Source organism: Branchiostoma floridae, chromosome 8, assembly GCF_000003815.2.
Source record: "Branchiostoma floridae strain S238N-H82 chromosome 8, Bfl_VNyyK, whole genome shotgun sequence".
In the NCBI taxonomy this organism is placed as follows: domain Eukaryota; kingdom Metazoa; phylum Chordata; class Leptocardii; order Amphioxiformes; family Branchiostomatidae; genus Branchiostoma; species Branchiostoma floridae.
In genome coordinates this window covers 19488120-19505898 of record NC_049986.1, presented here as the reverse complement: position 1 = coordinate 19505898, position 17779 = coordinate 19488120, and the positions used below count along the sequence as shown (strand labels likewise).

The following is a 17779-nucleotide window of genomic DNA, read 5'->3' as shown; positions in this document are numbered from 1 at the left end:
TTCGACGAAAATCGATCGGACGACGAGTCTGCGAGCTCTAAATTACGAAGAAGCATTACCCTGACGTCGGCAGCAGGGTCATGCCTCCTCGTAATTTAGAGCTCGCAGACTCGTCGTCCGATCGATTTTCGCCGGTCATGCGGTGCGCGGTCACATAAGTCGTGCAATTGTCATACGATCGCTTACTTCGCGCATATTAGAGGACAAAGTTTAGCTGTCTTGGTACACAAAATGCTGTTTTGGATCTATGTCGGTGGTTGGTTCTGTCACGGCCTGCTTGAAAATCCAAAGGCATCAAAATCGTACGACGATCGCACGCCCTATGTGACCGCGCCGTTACATGTCACAACACAACTGCGACGTATGTATGGTTATCCATAAGAACTAATCTATTTTGCCTTGTGATGAACAGGTCCGCCCTGCGCCAAGTGAACCGTACAAGGCTCCCACCAAAACAAAGGTAAGCTGCTATTGTCTATGTCTGGCTCGTAATACCATCACGATATACGATATAGGTGAATTCCCCAGCGCACAAAAAAAGGCAGCCATACGTCGCTTACTTCCGCTAGCTTTTATACTTGAACGTGCTCTATTAAGCAGTTAGAAAGTGGCATAGAAGTTGCCTGTGAAGCAAAGCAGAACTGGCATTTCCTCGCTTACAACTATTATTTCCTCGTTGCACTTTAGCCGTTAGTGTTTTTTGATGCTCGATACTTAAGACAAATGACGCCTTTGGTCTTACTTGTACCTGATGCAGCTCAACAGTAGTAGTACATATGGCTTTTCTATAAACTATCACCGTTTCTATAAACTATGCTAAAACACACGTGTGTGCGTGTGTTTTATCTTGTCCTATTTATCTTATGTTAAACCCACACAGACACACGCGTTAAGATTACATTGCACATTGAGTCACTAGTGCTCTTATTTCGGTAAAATAACACAGTGCAGTACTGCTGAAGATCGCGCGGCGGCGGTGTCGTCGTCATTTTCCAGTCTCAGAGGCGTAAGTTACTCCAGGCCTTGGTAACTCTAAAGCGACTAACAAAATTAACATCTAATTGATACCCGATTTATTAATTCAATGATTCCTTCCGTTCTCCCATCTCTCCATCTGTCCATCCGTCCGTCCGTCCGTCCAACCATCCATCCGTTCATCAACCCAAGTACCGATTCATCCATACACCAATCCATTCTATCATTCATTCATCCATTCCTTCATTCAGCCATCCACCAATCACTTGGTTCCTCGCCTATATCCTTGCACATGATGACCATCGATACTTATCAATATTAATGCAGGCTGGCCGCTGAATTTGAGATTATCCATCTACGCTATCAATAACCATTGTAATGAATGATGTATTACTCTAACTTTAAGTACATGTTGTTTTTACTTTATCCGAATAGAGTAAATTGCCGTTTTTTTGGCTTCTCGGTATCAAATGGCTTGATTTGGCTTTTTGAGCTCCTGTCTGTGTTTTCTTGTGTGTGTGTTTGTGTATTTTTGTGCTTGTGTATTTGCATATGTGTGTGTTTGTGTGTGTGCGTGTGTGTGTGTGTGTGTGCCCGTTTGTGTATGCGTATGTGTTTGTACTTGTATATGTTTGTGTTAAAGTTTGTGTTTGTGTATGTCTGTATACGGGTGCGTGGTGTGTGTGTGTGTGTGTGTTTGTGTGTGTGCGTGCGTGTTTGTGTGTGAGTGTTTGTGTGTGTGTGTGTGTGTGTGTGTGTGTGTGTGTTTGTGTGTTTGTATGTGTTTGTGTGTGCATGTGTGTGTGCGTGTTTCTGCACTGCAGGTAAAATACGTACTGCCAGAGTGGTGAAGTCTGCCATCTCTACCAAGTTTTTAATGATTTCTTTCACTTGAAGGTTTCTCCGTTTGAGGACACGTCATCGTCCGTGAGTGGTGTTGAGGACGACCTGCAATCGGTAGGGGGCGCTTCTAAGTGGTTGTATTTTTGGTGCTACTGAAATCTGACTGTATTTAATAAGAATATCACTTTCAAAGTTGTCTTAGTCCTCATGCAACTTCCTCCGGGCAAAAATAACTGGAATTTCAGTTCTAGAACCTTGGTACCAGGGTAGCTTGCTTTTTAATTGGGCATCATGCACTGATGACATAAGAAGACATCTTTGAAATCTTAGATTTTGTCACCATTTCCCTTTTTATACAAAAAGTTTTTACAACCTCAAATGACAGTTCATGAACTTAAGACCTGCTGACCTTGTCTGACTTCTATTTGTGTCCTATACTCTAGGAAAGAAGTTTATATACGCCATTCGATGTGGATGTAGAAAGTGGCTTTGGGAGTCTGCCGGGAACACCGGAAGTTCCTGAGAACGAGAGGACTTCCTGTTGTGAAGAAGATCGGATCTCGTGCATGACGTAAGCGCTTATCAATATACAAATTGCTCTAAACCTGAATTTGGGTCTAATCGAAGAAGTAAAAAACTCAAACTATAGTTATGACGCTCAAATGAACACCTTTTTCTAAAAGCGCAGTCATTAGACAACAAAAAAGGCAATTACCTCCTTGAAGGCATATGTTGGAATCAGTTTGTTGGTCATGATCAGTTTGTGTGTTTGCTTGTTTGTTTGTTTGTGTTGGAGTGCACCCACAGTTAGATGACTATTGCAAAGTATCAGAATGTACTGGAAATCGGTGTAATATAGGATACTTGGGACATTGAAAATATGGTTTGTTTCTAGATCTGGTCCAATGGGAGTTGAGAACTGGAAACTGACAACAATATCACAACAGAGCTGAACTCTGCCTGAGTCTAGAGCACAGTGCCCTCTCGTATTTATCTTACAGGGTTATTGCACATCGATAGTCTAATTGTACAATTTCACTTCTAGGCAAGATACCAGCATCAGCGACTACTTTGAGCCTGAGACCAGCGAAAATAAAGAAAATATTCCCGAGGACCTCAGACACGAGACGTGGCGAGAGGAACCTGTGAAGGTAACTGTGAAAAAAAATAAGCTCGTTCACCGTTCCGAGTACACTTGTTCAGTGATGGGAATTGTGGGTAATATATTAAAGATAAAGGCCCTAGCCTGATGTTGTCACTGAATTTGAACATACATTTGATGATATACGTATATCTAACTTACCATTGTATTATATCGGTTTTGTTTTAGCCGATCCAGGAGAAGCCAACTACAGATATATTCATTCCTTGCGCTGAAATCACAGATGAATTTCCGCAGAAACGCGATTATGAAGGTGAGTGTGCTGGACATGTGTCTGTCTTTCGGATGGTCAATTCATCGCATATCCTTTCATGTTTAATTTCATGGAAAGGAAATTCGTTTCAATGCAAATGTCACCTTTCTAGTCGTGATTTTATTATATAAAAGCTCAAATTCACCCAATTATAAGGGCATTTGTTGTTTTAACTAAGCATGTTCATCAAAATGCATTGTGGGTGAAAATTTTGAAGCAATGTGGCAATTAACATGTGAACAGTTTTGTGACGTGTTTTGTTTTTGTCTCAGGAGCCATCACCTTTGACACATAATTGTTACTCACTATGCATTTCGCTACGTATGCGCATTTAAAACAATGAACTCCCTTATTCAGTTAATATAGGCACAAATAAACAATACATTCAATGAGACAATAAAGCCCGTCCTATGCCGTGACAAATTCAAAGCCCGGCCGAGGCTAGGCTTCACTGCCTACGGCCACCTGTGCAAATTTGACCGTACACGTAGCAACAGCTAAGCTGACGTTATCTCCAGCCTCAGGCCCCTGGAAACCGTACGGACCTCCCGGTATCCCCGAGATCGTGAGACGTAAAGAGGAGAGGCAGAAGGCGGAGGAGGACCTGAGACGTCTGCGGAAACTCATCGTCATCGTCTCCGCCCTGAGCGCGCTGTTCCTGGCGCTGGCCGTCAGTATCGTCATGGGAAACTTTCTCATGCGTAAGGATGGTCTTTGAGTTGATATGAAATTATGAATTTCTATCTGTCTATTTGTATGTTAACGATATAAAATTATATGTCTGAGAAAATAGAAATCATCATCATCAACCACCTCCCATGCAGGTGCATCCCAACTCAGCAAAATAGAAATACTTGAAGCGATTCGGATAAGAAGTATAAAGATTATCTCATCTCTCACAGTCCAAAATTTGCTTCGTAAATCTTTGTTCCAGCTTTTTCGACCAAATTTCAATTTTCTAAAAACACATGAAGAACTTGTACATATACTTAGTAATACATAAAACTACTAATTTCCTACTCAAATTCTTGCTTCTTATGGTGACCATGGAATGTCTGTCTGTTCATGTCTATCTGTCTATTTGTATGTTTATCTATCTGTCTGTCTGTGTGTATCTGTCTCTCTGTCACCGTGCACGGTAACAGTGGTTTATGTCATCCTTCTTACAATGTTTCTTCATAAATTTAACTCCCATCTCCCTCTACAGCCGAGGAGCCCCTCCCAGGGTGGATGACCTACTTCTCGTACCCAGGGATGTCGGAGTCGTTCCCATACATGCGTGATGATCTGCGTGCCATCGTCGCCGCCAGACGCCCACCTCCCATCCCTCCTGTCATATCCAGTAAGAGTCATATAATGTACAGTCCATGGAATTTTCACTCTAGGCGTAATCACTTTCTTTACTTGATCTCTAAAGCCCAAAAGTACATTGTCAAACGTTCTCCAGTACTCATAATTTTCCCACGCAGAGTAGGCGATGTACTTTCCTGGCTAAATAAATAAACTGAAACTGAGCTGAATCCTACTAAAAAGATCCGAAGAGAATGAGTTAAATATGACACGGATTCAGCATGCCTTGCAACCTTTTTGTAATGATATAACATAAAGTTACAATATCATTTCGAAACCTGAACTATCAAGATATGCCAATATAGACAAAAAGACCCACGGACCATTATTGTAACTTAAAAAAAAGAAGATTTAAGTGTGGAACCAGCAAGCCAGCCTAGCTATGATAATGCAGAATATGAACAGTAGAAATGTTTTAATATTTCCTTTCCTATCTTTCCCAGTCTGCACCAATGTGAGCCTTCCCTCAACCGAGAATTCGGTCGGCACCTTCAACTGCAGTGACGTCACCTACGGACCGAGACTCGGCCAGAAGTACGTCGTGCGGTTCTGCGTTCTGTCGTGTGACGTCGGTTACCATGGTGATGACGCAGGCCTGCTGTTCTGTGACAACTCCACGTGGTCTCCCATAGCACCGGAGGTCCTGAGTGCACTGGTGGCGCTGGGGCAGGCGGTGGACGCAGTGTCGAGGTATGACCAAATATGGTGTCTGCACTCACGCACTGCATTATGACGTATGCCTGCATCCTCCGCCATATTGGTTCAAGTAGTTACTGTAACAGTGTTTTGTTTCCATTTCAATATTGTTTTCTTTGGTACACAACTAGTAACCGAGGAAAACAACACCAAAGACAAACTTTCGTTCAAAGAAAAATGCTGAATTAATTCACCAATGTATTGGAAGTATTCAGGGACCCTTTCTTACACTTTTATACTCCTTATATTTTCCTTTACAGCACTGAAACCATGACTGCAAAGCTAACCCAACTCGGCGTAAACGGGACCATCTACACGAAGGTAACCGCCGGGGTGATGTCACGACTGGACCTGGCGAACGACGTGTCTCTGGGCAGCCTGGAGGACTCCCTGTCGTACTTCGAGTTCATGAGTAACCATGGTAACGGGACGATAGGTCATCATTACATGCTGAGGCAGGCGCTCTCGCACATCAGTCCGGGGCTCATCAGGGAGGTTTCTGAGCTGAACTTCACAGCGGCACTGGCACAGCTAGGTCAGTTTCTATTGCATTCTGTTAATACCCCAGATTTAGGAGATTTAGAATAATCCACCGATCCTGTTGAACGTCATATCGAACAGATAGAACTCCTATTCTAAACAGCTCCAGCGGGACAGAATGGCTATTTTTGACGGAGGTGTTCGAAATAGAACCATGATCGAACAGTGGGCGGGGTTTGGGATTGTTCAATTCTGAGTCATGGTAACGGGACGATAGGACAACCTTACGTGCTGAGGCAGGCGCTCTCGTACATCAGTCCAAGCCTCATCAGGGAGGTTTCTGAGTTCAACTTCACAGCAGCACTGGCACAACTAGGTCAGTTTCTATACAGCCTTCCTCCAAAATTTAGAAGAATGATGACCAACATTTTGGTATTTACGTTGAGATGCTTTTTTAGTTTTCCAAAATCTGTTCATTTACGAGAACTGAACTTCCCAGCCACCCTGACACAGCCAGGTCAGTTAAGATTACTGTAAAACCCCCATCAGCTCCTTCAGCACTGACCCCCGACTCGTTCAGCTTTGCCCCCAGACTTCTTGTCACCAGCTGTAATTCAGCTTTGTCTCCATCGTTCCTCTTTGCCCACGATGGAATTCTGCTTGTCCACCGCTCGTCTACTTTGCCCCCAGTGTCCACCGTCAACCCGATTTGCATGTAGTCGTGTGTAGTCGTATTTTGTTATCCCATGTCTATGAGAACTATGAACAGTATTCTAATATTTGCATTGAGATGATATTCTAATTCCGAAAATATCTGTACATTTATTATAAGAAACAAATACAAGTAAAGACGAAATCAATGCAGGGATTACATACTCTGTTTGTCAATGTAACAATTACTCAATATACTCAATGTAAGAAATGTCGCTACTTTTCCTCACAGATGCCTTCGGTGCATCCAAGAACCCGAAATGTAACAAGGTGAACTGTGGCGACCCCAAGGTAAGACTAGACGATTCCTCTTGATTAAAGCCCATTGGTTAAATCCTTTATCCTTGGTGAATAGACATTCACCATCTTGGATAAAACACTTTTCACTCTATTCTATGCTGGAAAATGTTTAGTGAAGTATGTTTCTATACTGTAATTTCTATATATAAAACTGTAAATATAACTGGTATAACAACTCTTCGGTAAAATCTTCGGTGTAACACGCAGCAGCTGGTCACACCTACCACACATAACCTTTGCACATCTACAAGTAGCTGCAAGCGTTGTAAAACGCTATCTAGTGAGGATAAATAAATGACCAATTGGATGGTGTGCTGGTGATATGTGATAGTTTTCTTTCATCCAACAGGAGCCGGGCAACGGATCACTCTCAGGCGGTAGGACGGAGTTCAGAGACAAGTTCACAGTGCGCTGTGATCCTGGGTACGAGAGAAGCCACGCTCACATAGAGTGCCTTGGGAACGGGAACTGGAGCAAGGTCACATGTGACCCAGGTTAGATGACGTCACGTTTGAATTGTGATAAAAGTCTTTATATTTTATGGCTTGTAAAAAGAAATAGTATAGAAAAATATTGTATGTATATGTCATTATCTAAAGGGAGATGCACATGTCATAGTACTATTTTTTTTCGACTTGGAAAAAGGTAACAAAAGCTTCAAACAATAGAAGATCCTTTGTTAACAAATCATACTGCTGAGCTATTTATTTTTAAGAGACTTATCATCAATATTAGATAATGGTCTTTGATGTCACAACAAATGTACAGCAACTTTCGTAGTGTCTTTTGCAAAATATACACACAAACCAGTAGATACCAATACATTAGGCTGTGTACAAGAAGATACAAATCTATTAAGCTGTGTATACCAGTATATAGATATATCAACATGTCGAGTTTAACGTGAAGACGTTCTATGACAAACATATACACGTATGTTTGATTATGTAGCTAACTGCCATTTATTTCATCCCCCATTGTTTTTAGTGGACTGTGGCCAACCGCAGAATATATCAGCAGGTGCGCATGTCTGCCGGGGCACGACCTTCACACAGACGTGTCACGTCACCTGTGACGTAGGTTACGTACCCGTGACGTCAGACGAGTTGGTCTGCAGCTCCAGTCGGAAGTGGATGCGCATACCCGAAGGAACGAACGTCACCACGCTGAATGAGTTTATCCAACCAAGTATGTACTTACTCTCTGAAAAGTTATTCAAAATTGTTCACTAACAACCATCTTTTATAGCCTAGAATCTAAGAATATCCTTTCCACACTTGATGGTGCATAGGGTGACACCCATCTCCGTTTCAGTAGCCCTTTTGGCCAACCAAAACATCAGCTAGAGCAGGGGTCAGTCCATTGATAGTGTGTGTGTTCAACAACCAACATTCTTCTTCGAATGCTGAATTTGAATCAGTACTGATCAGATACATACGAGGGGTGATCAATATGTTCTCGGCCTAACCCAGAAATAATAAGCACAACTCAAATTTGGAGGCACAACTTTATAGTATGAAGTCTTTTATCAATATCCTCCAAATTACAAATCATTGGAGTCATTACTTTCCAGGCATTCGTTTTATGCAAATTAGAAGGTAAGTGGCGAGGAAAAAGTTGTGTGAAGTGTGATCAGACATGTGCGGGTCGAGTTCCCCATGCCGTAAATTAACAAAAGACATTGTCAAAATGTTTGATAATGATTCTCCTCCTATTTCAAGCAAAACAATTTGGGTGTCTGACTTCCAGCAGCGCAAGATGACCCGCCACATCAGGTCAGGTCAATTGTCCACGTTTTTGTCCTTCTCCCTTACCTAACATTACTGGGTGTCGCCTGCAAAGTAATGATCACAATAATTTGAATTTTGGTACAGATTTATATAAGACGTTATACTTGACATCTATGCTTCGAAATCTGAGCTGTGCTTATTATTTCTCCGCAAAACAGAGGACTTATTGATAATCCCACGTACTTGTATAAAATCTTATATAGATGTACCAAAATTCAAATTATTGTGATCATTACGTTGCAGGCGACACCCAGTAACGTTAGGTAAGGGATAACGAAAAAAAAAAGTGGACAATTGATCTGAAACCTGAGGTGTGCGGGTCAAATTGTCTGATCACACTTCACCCTTCTTTTTCTCGCCACTTACCTTCTAATTTGCATGAAACGAATGCCTGGAAAGTAATGACTCCAATGATTTGTAATTTGGAGGATATTGATAAAAGACTTCATACTATAAAGTTGTGCCTCAAAATTTGAGTTGTGCTTATTATTTCTGGGTTAGGCCGAGAACATATTGATCACCCCTCGTAATAATGGCTCTTCCGTGCAATTTTCATCCGTTTGTATTAAATCTGTTACTTCAGATATCCTCACCAGTTTTTTTTTTGCATGCAGTTACTATGCATCTTGTCTTCAGCCTCCTGCCTTACACAATTCTTTCTTGCACGCAGATATGTCGGAGGTGTTGAGCTGTGAGAGGAAGGAATGTGGTAACATAACGGTCAGTAGCCAATATTTTCTTTGAGAAGAACAATCAATTTTGAAATAAAGTTTTTAACTTAAAGTGCTGGTTTGATAATAATGATTGGCGCATTGTTACGAGAATGCGTTTGCATTATGCCCTATGCACGCATACTGGGAATGAAGACATACATTACCCACTGGGTCAAGTAAAATTCGCAACAAAAGATACATGAAATATATACAATGTCAGCCAACACAAGAATCGTTTCCTACTAAGTGAATTCGACTTATTCTCTCTTCTTTTTGATACTGAATTGTGATATTTCAGTTGCTGAAGTAATACCATCATAGATGATACCTTTTCCAATAACAGATTTAAAGTCTGAGTTTGATATCCTTTAACGAGTCTGTTTCCGTTGTAGGTTCCTGAATATGGAGAAGTAATGTGTTCTGGGACACGCTACAACGACACATGCGCACTCTCCTGCGCGGAGGGATACATCCCCACGGCTGGCACACAGTTCACGTGTGATGCGGCTGGGAACTGGACAGGAGTCCCAGAATGCACGCCGGGTAGGACATGCATACTAACGTTACACATGTGAATGCTAATATTCTAAGGAGCGAAGAAAAAGTGTCAAGTGAAAGTGTTTACAATCAAATTGTAAAGTGGAGGTGATTCCCTAACGTTACCAAATGATACCGTTAGATTCTGGAATATCTTGTATTGTATGATGTTTATGATTCTAAAACCTGTAGTTTATCTAATACTATCACCGTTCTAAACTGCTACTATTTCTCTATGATTGAATTTCACACTTGCTCACTAAAACAACATCGTAATTTGTTGGAATAATTAAAAATTGATGATTTGTATCATGACCTTGTACTTCGTTGTCACCAGTGGAGTGCGGTGACCCCCCGTCCTTCCCGAACATGGAGTTCGAATGTTCGATAGGCACGTCATTTCCGCACAGCTGTGTCACTTCCTGCGGAACCGGATATAGGAACACGAACTATACACACGTCGTGTGCGGTAGCCATGGCAACTGGACGCTTGGAAGTAAAACAGGTAAGAATGGAGCCGTTTTCACGAATGTAGATTTTGATAAGGCAACTTGCTTAGTCATTATTCCAAGACGATTTTACATAATATTCCAAGACATTCCAAGAGCACTCCATGGTATGTTACGTTTTGAATCATGGATATGACCATACAAAACCCTTGATTTCTTTTTACTTACAGACGTTTTACTGGAGAGTTTAGCGGACGACTTCTTCTGTGAGAGAAAAGACTGTGGTGTGCTACAAGTGAGTTTCCCCAACTTTTAACCGGATTGTTATAAGCATCTAAAACCATACCAATGATACGCCAAAAAGTTATTCAAGTAACTGGATATGATTTTGCTATGACATCCAGTTGCTTGAGTAACCGCCTTTTGACATATTTTATTACCTGGATGTCAAACTTCATCAACTTACGAATGACAGATTCTTGTTAATTCAATGCTGCAAAATCATTTTAAAGTGTAATTTTCACGCATGTTTATGAACAGGAACCCAGCAATGGCTCCCTTGTTTGCACGGGAACGAGATTTGAAGACGCCTGTAAGCTGACCTGTGACACTGGGTACGAGGCCACAAAGGATGACGGGATATCTCTATTCGATGAGGAAGGTTACACGTGTACGGAAACCGGCAACTGGAGCAGTCAACCAACGTAAGTTAGAACTCTGGCAACTCTAGCGGCCGAATATAAAAAGCCCGAAAACTCACACCTATGATCATTATAAGGTTTTGTATTGTTTTGCTTAAATCTGCTTGTTTGCATTCAGTATTAAACACACAGGACAACAAACAGCGGTTAGAATTTGAGCCTAAGTTTGTAACAGTGCATTGGGGATAGCATTTTAATACCACTATACAAACATAGCTCAAAGACTTACAGGACATTTGGTACATCCGTAAAGGAGGTTTACTTGCAACGGAGTATTTGTGTGCTTGCAGTTGATTTGTTTACATTTTGGCGTGTAAGTTATTATTGAGGTCCCGATAAAAATGTTGATTTTGGTACCGCAGCGGCTAGTCGTATTTGATTTTCATGTCATGTAAAATTATCGAGCAACACACCGACCTTTATTAAAGGTAGTGTGGAACAATCCATTGATTTAGATGTTCTTCACCTTCAGTTGTGGCGAGTCCGACTTCTGCCTGCATGGTCATGACGACTGCCACCAGCATTACGGGGTGTGCGAACATACGGGACATCAGACTTACTCCTGTCGCTGCACGCAGGGGACTCTGGGTAACGGGAGGAGCTGTACGTTAACCGGCTGCGGTGTTCTCGATGTGAGTATAGCACATTTCCGAGTGATGTATAACAAATATGTCTCATTCATGAAGCGAAGAAATGTCTTAAAATTTGCATTAATCATATAAGTGGACATCTTCTCTACCCAAATAACTCTATAAGTTAGACAAACTGTTCACAGTATGAAAGTCTTATCTTAGCAAATGAGGTTTTTGTAACATTTCCTCTTAAATCATTTACAATGTATATGGAGATCTGATTTTCATAATATTATGTCATGTCATAGATCTATCCATCTGTCTATCTATCTATCCGTCAATCTGTCCAATTATCTCTCAAACTATCCATCCATCCATCCATCTACCTATTAGCCTAACTATTTGTCCAAACACTATTTGTCTATCTCTCTTAAGTATATTGTGTCTATCTATTTATCTATGTCTGTCTTCTTTTGATTTATGATGTATTTGATAATACAAACCAACCAACGTATACATCCATCTATCTATTAATCTATCTATTTACCCATCTAACCTGATACCCATTATTCCCAGGTCCCTGAGCCAGCTAACGGGAAGCTGCTGTGTGAGCTGCATTCTACCCGGACGGGCTCTCCCGACTGCCGGAACCTGACGGCCTCTGGTGTGGAGAACCAAGAGTACGAGTCGGTCTGCAGTCTGACCTGTAACCCCGGCTACAGACAGGTGGGGAATGTTCTGCTTCTCGCCTCCTCCCCAGACCTCGAGCGGGGCAGGCTTTATTCTATTTGGTTGTTTTGTACACATATAGACATATTAGCCGAATAGGCTAGGTGGGTGTCACTCCATCGTAACCGGGAAAATTGTGTGAAGTGCCTTTTCCAAAGTGTACAACGACACAACAATGTAAAAGGACCAGTGAAAATGCCCGTGACTTAACCATCATTTATGGCATGTAATCCAAGCATAATGAATCGTACCAAGTAATCGATCACACACTCTTTTTGTCCGCTCCAATATATGTGTCAGTGTACCAAAGCACTAATTTAAAAGAACTTCATTTGCAAACTCGTGCTCATATTGCAAGGGGAAACATAGCTACTACTATTGCACGAATGTATTGATCACATGCTATATTTTATATTTTGTGTCCGCAGACGCTGGACGTGTCTTACATGTGTATGAGGAACGGAAGCTGGCACACTCCGCTGGACCTGGGGAACGGCGACGTCCAGCCATGCATCGGTACGTATTTATTCTAAAAATCGCGCGATAATCTACAGGACATCGGGCGTATCACTGCCGTAAATGTCACTTACAGCATGCAGACTTGTCGGTCGATCGATATAGCGTGGATTCCACCATCCATCAAATGTAGTTCATTGCACAGAAGTGGTCAAATGGCCCTGTATTGAACAAACCCTTTTAAATAACTAATTCGTTGACCCATTCCGTCCCTTGCAGACATTGACGAGTGCCTGAGCAGTCCGTGCAGAAACAACGCCACGTGCACCAACCTGGAGAACAGCTACAGCTGCGCATGCGTGCCCGGATTTACGGGCAACGACTGTGATGAAGGTAAGAAAAAATTACCAAAAAAGAGCAACTTTTCAGAAATGGGATGCATAAGAATTGTAAAAAATGCATTTTCTAGGTACAGTTGGATTAATGATGAATTCCACTAATAATCCGTAGACGAAATTGCTTTTTACCTTGTCTTTTTTTCCTGAAATCTTGTGACGATTAGACACAAAGTGCCAAATTGTACGACAATATCAATGTAGTAATGGTACTGCTGTCTTAAAGTTAAATGCTTGATTCTTTTATTCCTTTTCTCTCAACAGAAATAAACGAGTGCCAAAGCGACCCCTGTCAGAACGAAGGGTACTGCAGCGATGACGTCAACAGCTACAACTGTTCCTGTCGTCCGGGTTGGACGGGCGAAATCTGCGAAATAGGTAAAGAGACGGTCACATATTCAGACTTACAACAATGAATTGCTTTACAAACCAGTTTTGTACTGTGGGTACAAGCTGCGCAACACCAGAATGTAAGGTTTGAGCCACTCACACGGGGAAGGATCCCTTCTCTTTGCAATAAGCGTGGTAGGATCTTTAACGAACTCGATGTGTAGCTCTTCTTTAAACACATCGGGAAGTCCCTAAACGAAGCTAGGTAAAAACCCCACTTTGCAAAGTAATGAAATAAGTGAAAAGTGCTTTTCCCAAGGGCACAGCGTCAAATTCGAACCTAGGATTGTTGGGGCAAACATCCTACCTTTACACCACATGACGCTACAAAAATATGAACTGACACCAGACCCAAAACCTTGCTGATAACAAAGTTTGACTTTGAAACTGATGTTTTTTTACTGATTTTTACAGATATCGATGAGTGTTTCAACAGCCCGTGCCAGCATGGCGGAACATGTGATGATCACGTGAACGGCTACACCTGCCTCTGTGCTGATGGGTGGGAGGGAGACGACTGTGAAATAAGTGAGTCTGAAAGTCGTCACAATAGTTTTTATTTGTTTGATAATGGTTCTCTGTTGATTAAACCAGGGTAGCCCAAATCTGCGTAACCAATGATTTGCAGTGAGGCTCTTTGTCTGAAATAAGTCATTTATGATCATTTGCAGTTTATCTGATTTGTCGTAGTTATGATGATGAAAGAAATATTTATACTAATTTGTATACAATATACAGTGCTGTTAATTGTATCTGACTTGTCTCTGTGTGTGTGTGTCTGTATGTGTGTTTGTTTGTTTGTTATAATTAGTATGTATGTGTGTGTGTGTTCCTGCGCGTGCGCGTATGTGTCTGTGTGCGCGTGTGTGAGAGGTGTGTGTGTGCCTGTGTGAGTATTTGCATGTGTGTGTGCACGTGTCTGTGTCCGTTGTCTCCTGTGCATGTTTGTGCCCGAGTGAAAAAGTGCTTAAGTTTGCTATCCCTGAATGATTCTTACATTCCATTTCCCAAACAGACATCGACGACTGCGTAGGCGTGACCTGCCAACATGGCGGCCGCTGCGATGATCACGTGAGCGGCTACAGCTGCAACTGCACGGGAGGCTGGATTGGTCAACACTGCGGATCACGTGAGTACAATGTATACTGTAAATGCAGTAATGCTCGCGGTGGATTTATGTTCGTGGTTTTCGCGGTGGTCACTTCACGGCGAACTTAAAACCACCGCCAACACTTTTCCATTACAGTATGTGACTACAGAAGATGGTGCTACTGCGAACTTAAAGCCACTGCGAACACTCTAATTTTCCGCTACCGCAAAGTACGTCCCCGCAACTTAAATGAATCTACAGTAACAAATTTCGCAAGGGAACATTTTCTGGCCTATCGATTTACTGCTCGAGATATGCTAAGACTAAACTAAAGGTTCTACTATTAAACCTCACCAGGTGCGGCCAGCTGCGCAGTCCTGAAGGATGCTGGGTACACCATCTCAGGTAGTTACGTCATCGACCCAGACGGACCGGACACCGGAGTGGACCCCTTCACTGTACTCTGTGACTTAGATACAGGTATGAGATTTCACAACAATAAGATCTAGTTTACGAATAATAAGATTATGCCCTTAGAATTAACCTTCCGAAGAGGACGGAATAATACCACATTTGTACCAATTAACAGCGCAAGGTCTAGATTAAGTCCAATAACAAAACAGTTAGATATCGTAACTCTCCTGTGCCACAGAAGTTCTAGAAAATACAAATGTTTTTGATCTCGTAGCAAAATTTGTAGTAGCCCACAGTCACAGAAGTTGGCAGATGGGCTAGAGCATGCTACCAGTTGTCTACCGACGATTGTGTAATATTTGCAATTTTGGTCTAACCACATCGATTCAGAAACCCATCTATGCACTTGTCTTCAAACTAATTCAAAGTCATTAAAAAAGATAGAAGATGGAATCTGAAATATATCAACCATCAGAGAATTTTTCAGACGCTTAATTTATATCATTTTGTGTCATTTCTAACCTGGGAATCTATCTATTTCCGATAAGGCGCCACGTTGGTCGGCCATGACAGTGAGAACCGCACCAGAGTATGTCCCGGATGTGAGGCAGCAGGCTGCTACAGAAAGGAGGTCAAATATCTCGCCTCACTGGACCAGCTCAGCGCTCTGGTCGCCGCTTCAAACTCCTGCAAACAGTTCTTTAAGGTGATTATCAAACGTTTCTTTGTACACAACCGATGTGTCTGGCGACGTTTCGGTGACTGTCAAATTGTCAGTAATGATGATTGGTTCACTTCGCATTGCCTCTAGATGTCACTGGCCTGCTGTAGTGAAAAGAATGCAATCCCTGAACTGATTTAGAGTGCTTTAAGGTGATGATACAAAAAATTCGTTTGCCAATTACATATGACTGGTTGAACCCAGCTAAAATAGTCAAAGGAAAAAGTTGTGAAAAAATTCTGTGCCTCTGTACAAATCATAATGAACCCCAGTGGAAGTCGTCACGTGTACTAAATAAAAAAAAAAAAAAAAACGTTATTAGAATCAAAAGATTTCTTTGAAAAAATCTCGAGATTGTTACATACTGACAACTTCTACGTTTAATATGGCGGACAGCACTTTCTTCATAGTCACTCGAGTTCTGACCCACTGTAGTATATCTTAACAACATTCTGTTCTCCATCGATTCTCTCCTTAGTATGAGTGCTACAATTCCATCCTGAACATCGCCTGGTGGGACTCCCGTACCGGAGAGAGGCAGATTCACTGGGCGGGCTCAGCCGGGGGAAGACACACGTGCTCGTGTGGGGAATCAGGTAAGGGGGTAGCAGGCTGTCTGGGCCTTTTTTCGTCTTCTTCTGGCTCATTTTTACTTTCCATTTCTCATTGTACCGGGTCGTTAGTGTCGACGGATATTGACCAGAATATTGACACCATATTGCTAGTCAATTATTTACATCATTATTGAAAGTTTATATGCACGTTCATTGTAAGTACATGGTAGAAACATAAGAAAGATAACGTAACATGTGACAATGAACAGTGATAAGCATAATTGTAAAAAGAAGATACTCGAATATCTGTGTTGGCTATTTCTAAACAGGTTGGGTTTGATTTCTTTCCTGGAAGCAGAGGAAGATGAAAAGCCCCAATTTCTCAGCAATTTGTGGTTTCGGCGATTTTAAGAGGAAAGTGGCTTATTTATTATCAACCCCAGTATTATGAGTCACAGCGATCAGTATCAATACTAATCGTATGAGAACAACCAGAACAGTCAACATTTTGTCCAAGAACGTCCATTCCAAAATTGTTACTTTCTGAATATTTATTTTCTCACCTAAATAAGGTACATGCGCAGACGAAAATCCCTCCTGTAACTGTGACAACAACGACAACGTTTGGCGGGAAGACTTCGGCTGGCTCATGGACAAGCACAACCTTCCCGTCATGCAACTCAACTTCGGAGACACGGGGGACGCAGGGGAAGATGCATTTCACACTCTGGGGAGGTTCACGTGTGAAGGGACGAGTCAATAACTATATCAACTCAACCCAAAAATGGATATGTTCGAAAAATCGTCTTTCACAAGTTATAACTTTCGTAGCGTTGAACTCATCGCCAGTAGGAGTATCCTCATGAGATAGCTTTTAACAAAGTCTACAATTAGATGTGCAAAAGTCAGGTGTGACAGGTTGTTCAGTGTAATATAGATAGATATAACCAGCTGCTGCCGCACAACTGGCGTGTGGTGTCGAATGACGGTTATACGAGTACCAGCTATATACAGATATCTAAGATACAAAAGGTATACCGGACTTATTGGTCGATGTCAACTTCACGCTATGTTATGCTTGATTTCAAAAGAATTCACTGCTCCCTGCTGAGCCACTGCCCCATTGACTTTTGTAAACTATATGTTGTATAGTTTTGAAGATTGTTGCTTTGCATTTTGTATACTGGTGTTGTATATATGCTTTGTAATGTATAGCGATTGCAATTTTTATCTGTGTTGTGTTATGTGTAATTTAAGCAATTAGTGCCCAGTGCTATAAGCTAATTTAGGGTATTAAATGACGAATATAACCTCAAGGGTATTTTTGGCTGGGAATGTGTTTTTTTATTGCTCCATATATATATATATATATATATATATATATATATATACATATATATATATATATATATATATATATATATATATATATATATATATATCAAAATCCTATTGACAGTGCATAATGTAGTAATAAGATGTTTTAGCACGCAATAAT

General features: G+C 41.5%; 1 protein-coding gene across 1 annotated transcript in view; it reads left to right on the top strand.

Moving 5' to 3' along the window:
• Positions 1 to 17641, top strand: part of LOC118421873 (neurogenic locus notch homolog protein 1-like) — a 20067-nt gene extending 2426 nt beyond the window's left edge. Inside the window, exons 2-31 of the mRNA XM_035829377.1 lie at positions 413 to 460; positions 947 to 1006; positions 1873 to 1932; positions 2262 to 2389; positions 2864 to 2969; positions 3149 to 3233; positions 3758 to 3934; positions 4441 to 4575; positions 5027 to 5273; positions 5540 to 5814; positions 6037 to 6135; positions 6703 to 6761; positions 7120 to 7264; positions 7758 to 7958; positions 9231 to 9280; positions 9666 to 9816; positions 10148 to 10315; positions 10490 to 10554; positions 10800 to 10963; positions 11433 to 11592; positions 12109 to 12258; positions 12690 to 12777; positions 12997 to 13110; positions 13377 to 13490; positions 13917 to 14030; positions 14518 to 14631; positions 14950 to 15072; positions 15555 to 15712; positions 16206 to 16323; positions 16854 to 17641. Coding sequence (XP_035685270.1) covers positions 413 to 460; positions 947 to 1006; positions 1873 to 1932; positions 2262 to 2389; positions 2864 to 2969; positions 3149 to 3233; positions 3758 to 3934; positions 4441 to 4575; positions 5027 to 5273; positions 5540 to 5814; positions 6037 to 6135; positions 6703 to 6761; positions 7120 to 7264; positions 7758 to 7958; positions 9231 to 9280; positions 9666 to 9816; positions 10148 to 10315; positions 10490 to 10554; positions 10800 to 10963; positions 11433 to 11592; positions 12109 to 12258; positions 12690 to 12777; positions 12997 to 13110; positions 13377 to 13490; positions 13917 to 14030; positions 14518 to 14631; positions 14950 to 15072; positions 15555 to 15712; positions 16206 to 16323; positions 16854 to 17044 — 3867 coding nt within the window. The 3' untranslated portion in view covers positions 17045 to 17641. The remainder of the gene's footprint in view (positions 1 to 412; positions 461 to 946; positions 1007 to 1872; positions 1933 to 2261; positions 2390 to 2863; positions 2970 to 3148; positions 3234 to 3757; positions 3935 to 4440; positions 4576 to 5026; positions 5274 to 5539; positions 5815 to 6036; positions 6136 to 6702; positions 6762 to 7119; positions 7265 to 7757; positions 7959 to 9230; positions 9281 to 9665; positions 9817 to 10147; positions 10316 to 10489; positions 10555 to 10799; positions 10964 to 11432; positions 11593 to 12108; positions 12259 to 12689; positions 12778 to 12996; positions 13111 to 13376; positions 13491 to 13916; positions 14031 to 14517; positions 14632 to 14949; positions 15073 to 15554; positions 15713 to 16205; positions 16324 to 16853) is intronic.
• The last annotated feature ends 138 nt before the right edge of the window (positions 17642 to 17779 follow it).